Raw genomic sequence first — 6,390 nt, forward strand, 5'->3', positions numbered from 1 at the left:
CTGTGGCTCAGCTTGGCCTGGATCGTTGAAAACTGCCGATTTAAGCATTCCCACCAAGACAGGCCAAGTTCGTGTGATACATGACCAGTAGTATATGCAGGCAACCAAACACAATAGATTATTTTCGCGCGAGCCTGATTAGACCTAATGCAGACAACCAAACACGTCATAGGTATTTGTTACTTCGTGGTTCTTTCGTGCAGCATCTATCCACTGCAATCTGTTGCCAGGGTTTCTACTTTCTACGGAGAACCGACTGCCGTCTACAACCAGGATCCTTTTGGACCAGGGTTTCTCGCCGCAGTATATGCAAAATTAGATGTCCGTATCAACATGGCCATGTCAATGTTAATTGGGATTTTCTTGCCTTAACTAATGACACATCAGCCCAAGCGAGTGGATAATGATCACACAACAAAAGGAAACAACATTTCAGCACTCCTCCGATAGTTCCCAATAAATTTTGCTCATTCTACAAGTTTTTTCAAATTCGCAATGCAAGTAACCTAAGGTGTTGTGCATACAGATAATAAGTTCAACCGAGCATTGGCTCCATCTCAACCTGTGTACGTAGCCACTCGTCACAGTCACCATCAATTTGGGTCAGATGTTCATAACAAGCTCTGATATAGCCCCACAAAAGAAAACACATCGTTAGTGCACGGTCACCACGCGTTCCTCCAGTGCTAAAATATGGAGGAAGAACTCTTACCCAATGTGAACTAAATGCTCTCTATTCTTCGTCACCAGCATGCTCAAGAAGATAGTTTGCAGCGAGTTGCTCATTCCTGTCGCAGGCGAAGAATGCCTCGATGACACGTGCTCTCTCAAACCCCATGGCTTCCAACTTAAGCACGAAAACAAATCCGACCAACCAAGGTAAGTATGTGAGATGCATTATGTATTTATGCAGCGAAAGGTTTTTAAAAATAATTATGAAGCATACCCTTCCAATTGCCTCTAGCTCTTCTGGTGTCACACTGATAGCATGAGGAATCTCATCCTGGTCATCCTGGTCTAAGAAGTCCCTGGAAATGTCAGACAAGTATGATTTAGTAGATATATCATTGTAAAGTCTACTCAAATTGAAAGGAATTGCTAGGATGAAGCACCATGATTAATTGTCTTAAGGAAAAAAGGACATGCGAGTATAGGGGAAAGGATCTAGCGGCTACTAGATATCTTTAGATAAAGTATCAGACAGGTTCTCTAAGGCGCTACTTTTAAGAATCTTATCATGTTATGTTCAGAAACTATATTAGCAAGGTACATCCAATACTTGAACCAATGAAACATCCCACAACAACATATATTACTAGTTACTGGTGTGAAATAGGCCTGAATCAAAACTAAATTGACAGGACAAGATAGAATTGAAGTCCAAAACCACCTGCCACGAAAGCTACAGCGGCTGGCAAATGGCAGTCAGCAGATATTCCAGTTCATAAATAAGAAAGTAAAATCAGCATTACGAATCCTATAGATTATTTAAATGAGATCAGAATATATAAATCTAGCAAATAAAGAAACCTACCCATCGCCGCCTTCAAATAATAGTAACTGAAGGAACTCATCATTGTTCTCCTGAATCAACCTCAGAAGTTGAGGATTCTGCTTGCTCAATTCCTGGAGCATAGGCTGTAGAGAAATACCAGCAAAAAGTTTGGACAGAGAATGAAGGTGAAGCATAGCATAAACAAGACATTGATAGGAAACCTGTAAAATTTGTGGATTTGTATGGACCATTTCCCGAAGTGCTTGAAACTGCAAATGATGATAGCAATACACTATTACTTCAAAATTAGAATAACACATGGTAGGGTACTGAAGGGAAGTTCATTCGATCAAACTACATTAATCACTAATACTGAGCCAAATGGAGCATTGCACACTTTTAGTGTATGACATAGAAAATGATAATTCGTTGGGATTGCAAGTGCAACGATATGTGCAGGATAATACTTTCCTATCCCAATACTATGCACAAAAGCATCCCAAGTAGCGATAAGCACATGTATGCTATAGTATTGGGTGACGGACCAACTAATAACTGCTTCCACCACAGCATTCGCTTGTACAAAGAACAAATTATAGTGAAGGCAGTATATGCTCCTACCACAGAATTCTACTTTCCACATACTTAACATATCTACAAGTAATCCACATAAACTCCTCAAGAAGGATGTTAACCATAAATGATACTTCCTCTGTCCCAAGTCCCAACATGTCCACCATATTTTGAATTGTTAAGACGAGATTTTGATCAATAGTTACATGTGGTCTAGGTATACAAAATCGCAATCAAAACTTTTAGTAGAAATCTAACGACACCATTTTTATTCCACATAAACCGCGTACTAACAAAGTAATATTTTGGTAAAAACCTTGTCTTAACGAATCAATGTATGCCTTATATTTCGAGATGGAGGGTGTGTGTAGATTTTTGAATGGCCAGACTACCAGCACTCACATGACCATAGAAATACTGGCTACCATCACAACATCAAATTATAAGTTCACGCTTCACACACATGTCCATCTCTGTTACTAGTACATTCGATCATCAGAAAGTTTGACGAGCAATGATAGTAAACAGAATGATTGGCTTGATCCCATGTGCACAGTTGTTCTGTACCTCGTCTTTTCTTTATCAGAGAGACCATAGGAAACAAAAGGAGAGAACTGACAAAACACAAAGACAGGAACCTGTTGGTTATTTCGAAGAAAATCAAGTGATCCACCACCACCAGCACCTCCAGCATGGGAAGCCCCCTGTTACATCGTTTAGTTAGTCAAAAGATACTCAAAATAGGCAACACCGCACCAGCACTACAAAGACAAAAGGTGGAAAGTAAACCTGTGGGAAAAGATCCAATGGTGCTGTGTTTGGGATTCCAGAGAGGCCGGTTTCTCCAGGAGCTGCATCAGTGGTGTTTGCCCCTTGACCAACCACCGGAACAGCAACTTCGGCTGTCACGGGAATACCCTAATGTTTGAGCAAAACAAATATCATCTATTAGCATCAGAAAATCGATCCAAATTCACTATTTAGATGGGGAGAGATACGCACAGTGTACAGATAGTTAATGGCACGTTCTGGATTGTTATAAGCTGCACGGAGAGCTCTTTGGACCTTATCTCTATCCCAACTGCCACCCCCCATGTCCATTATCTGGTTAATCATTGTGTCCGGATTGCTTCCTGACAGTAAATCCGATGCTGCAAGATCAACTGTGGTTGAAGGGGTCCTAACAAAAAAAAAAGTTTTACATAGCAGAACTAGTAGATTTAAAGGGAAATGGTTCGGTTCATATTCACATGACCAAGACTGCGAGACAGATTGCAGGATCATGTCATGCTACTATTATATACAACCATTTCAGATCTATACTACATGCAGTTACAGCAATCAACAAAATTCGAGTTTGGGGCCTAACTTCCCATTACCCAGCTATGCAAATCGCTGTTTCAATGGCTTCGGATTTTCATGCAGTCCAGAAATACACCTAGTTATGTTCAGTGCCTCTAACTTCGTATCTACTCCCTCCGTAAACTAATATAAGAGCATTTAGAATACTATTTTAGTAATTTAAACACTCTTATATTAGTTTACAGAGGGAGTACTTTTGATGTTCACTGACCATTGTGCTTAGGTCAGGAAGTCGCTGATCTTAACCCTATTGACTCATGTTACATGCTCACGGAGTTAAACAATATGCTTTTCACTCTCCTTGCAAACTGCAACCTATTAGTTCATGCATCTACCTGTGTCTGTCGTCACTTTTCACAATGAACTTTTGCAGCTATGAGGTCATTTGTGCAACACTGCATGATTTAAAGCTGAAACAATCATAAGGACGTGCCTATGAAAGTTAAGAACACCGGTTTTCCTTTGGGAAAGTTGAGAACATCATATATGCAGATACATGAAATTTAAGTGTTAAAAAGGACCCTAATACAAATATCAACTGGCAGACTTCAAACATACTCTGCAGGTGGTCTTTCAGGCTGAGAAGTCGTAGTTGATGGGACCCTGCAGAGAGATGGCGCATACATTTACTTTGAGCAAAACCCTGTGTGCATGCAGCAAAATGCAATGAGGAACCCTAGCAAGCGACTCACTGGGGCTGAGGAGCTTGTGGTTGAGCAACTGGAGGCGCTTGACTGGTTACATGAGTGATTGAAGGCTAGTAGTGGTTCATGTGTCAGTACGGAGTATTGTGTTTTCATCCGCAAAAGAAGAATTTTACCTGGGCAGATGAAGCTCCACTGTAAGCAGAAGCTTTACTCTGCAGAAAATAAGTAAATAGCGATACTTTTAAGAGAAGAAGAACAAGGCCGACAAATAATGTGGAAATAGTGATGCAAGTGTCAAGTACTTTCTTTATGTTGATATAAATGGACATTGTACAGCATAGCTGCTACATAGCTAGGAAGGAGCAATATAGATGGACTGTGGCAGGATGCCAGCAAATCAAGTAACGCAAAAAAGTATTTCAGGCATACTCTTCATTAGTGAATAGTAACAGTCAAGTGCCATATCTGAATCTAATTTTCACATGTAACCGCTTATGTTCACTCCTTAATAAATCATGTTTTTACAATTGTTACACCAAGCATATGAACTGAAATAATCCATACTGTATAGGGCATAAGCAGCCTACCTTACTAAGTATGACAACTAGAAATCCATCTTCGCTAACTTGATTCTCATCCAATGTGCTTTCATCCTTCAAAATCTTGCCATTTTGAATCAGCAGTTGTTGACCCCATGGATAACTATCCTTTCCTTGAACCTCTTCAATCTTCTTCTTGACAGCCATAATCTGATTCAAAGCAAACAGTTAGCATGATATATATTGAAATAATTGCTCCCACTGACATTTTTTACTATTCATAGTTCAAAAGTCTTCGAGATGCTACTTTGACAAAAGATTATACAGCTATACATTAAGTATAATACTATGAAGAACAAATTAACAGCAAATTTCATGATACATTTATTATATAAACCTATATAGCATTAAAACTTTCTGGAGTCAAACTTTGAGGCGACAGATCCTAGGTCGCCAAGTTATAAAGAACACATATAGTATATCACAAAAAATATTCATCTGTGATAACAGAACAGTTTGGAAAGAACTGTACTCCTCGTGGAAGAGGGACACAGGCGGGGAAGAACAGTGGATAAAAGGCGTCCAAAGGACATGGTTACTGCAGATGGGATAGAATGGCAATGGCACTCCTGAAACTCAACCGTACGACACCAAACCGAACTCTAGATCATGAAGATCACTTGCCAATTGCCATGGACCTAAATCCTCGCAAACTCCAGCTTTCCATCCTTCCATAACCACAACCCCCGGCACTATTAGCACATCATATCCACAAAATTAAAGTTAAGTAAACAGAGAAAGAGCATCATGTGTCTACCAATCACGTCCATTTGGAATACTGCCAAAATATACATTTTTAAGCAGTCTGTCTACAATAACACGCTCACCATCCTTCATGCAAACTACCCGCACTGTTCTTCCCCTAAGACGATCCCGAGCACTCACAGATAAATGCGAGGACGCAGTGCAAATGGCATTCGAGTTCAGGGGCCAACACCTCGACAAAAAAACCTAATCAGCAGTAGCCCACCCAAATCTAACGAGCTAATCCCATCCGTATATCCACGCATAACCACATGTGACATGTCCCTAACATCTAGCTCGCCGTCACATCATCTGCGTTGATCGAAATGCTAGTAACTCCCAGACAAAATCGCCGTGAAGCTGTGCATATCCAGCGAAGAACACGTGCCCTGTTTGAATTGAAAAAAAAAATTCGGGGAAATTTGAAACTATATGAGGGGAGGGGGCGGGGGAATCTCACGGTGTCATTGCGCTGGACCCGGATCTCGAAGTGGATGCCCTTGGGAGTCTTCACTGTCAGCTTCATGGCGGCGCCGCGGTGGTCACGGCCGGGGGATCGGAGTCCCTTCTCTTCCCGCTCCTCGCGCAGTCGCGATAGGATTTTAGCAGGTCATGTGCTATTGACGCAACCCGCCGCGGAAAACGGCTCGAGATGTTCGGGGATCGACCTCGCTGCCCCTCGGTCACTCCTCCGCAGTCGCTCGATGCGCCGCAGTCGCATTTCGCCTTCGCTATAAACCTCCGTCCGGGTTTATAGAACCCCTGGGCCGCATGCCACGGGAGTTGTTAATTCGACTTTGCATGTGAAACGTTATGGAATACTACGTCTTTATCTAAATAATTATAATTGGAAAAAACTAAACTAGTTCTCTTTAACAATAATTATTTAGTTATCTAGAAAATATATATAGATGTATATAGATATATTTTAAAATTTAAAAAATTAACACTCACAAGTGTGGCACGAAGC

At 41.0% G+C, this 6,390-nt stretch overlaps 1 protein-coding gene across 1 annotated transcript; it reads right to left on the bottom strand.

The window, feature by feature from the left end:
- Positions 1-447: 447 nt before the first annotated feature.
- LOC123403075 (ubiquitin receptor RAD23b-like) lies at positions 448-6,053 on the bottom strand. The gene is made up of 13 exons (XM_045097049.1): positions 5,881-6,053; positions 4,665-4,826; positions 4,251-4,289; positions 4,123-4,187; positions 3,989-4,033; positions 3,071-3,248; positions 2,858-2,986; positions 2,707-2,772; positions 1,717-1,764; positions 1,535-1,638; positions 947-1,028; positions 713-847; positions 448-623 (listed from the first exon to the last, which is right to left on the bottom strand). Exons 1-12 carry the CDS (start codon positions 5,944-5,946, stop codon positions 734-736), a joined length of 1,098 nt encoding a protein of 365 aa, XP_044952984.1. The 5' UTR covers positions 5,947-6,053; the 3' UTR covers positions 448-623; positions 713-733.
- Between the last annotated feature and the right edge of the window lie 337 nt (positions 6,054-6,390).

Source organism: Hordeum vulgare, chromosome 6H (assembly GCF_904849725.1).
Source record: "Hordeum vulgare subsp. vulgare chromosome 6H, MorexV3_pseudomolecules_assembly, whole genome shotgun sequence".
NCBI lineage: Eukaryota > Viridiplantae > Streptophyta > Magnoliopsida > Poales > Poaceae > Hordeum > Hordeum vulgare.

Excerpts from the sequence above, each read along its gene's own strand:
- LOC123403075 (XM_045097049.1), bottom strand. The coding sequence starts at position 5,946 with ATGAAGCTGACAGTGAAGACTCCCAAGGGCATCCACTTCGAGATCCGG. Across the intron at positions 4,290-4,664 it reads TAGTTGTCATACTTAGTAAG|AGTAAAGCTTCTGCTTACAG; the intron begins GTAGGCTGCTTA and ends TATTTTCTGCAG. Across the intron at positions 4,188-4,250 it reads GTGGAGCTTCATCTGCCCAG|CCTTCAATCACTCATGTAAC; the intron begins GTAAAATTCTTC and ends AACCACTACTAG.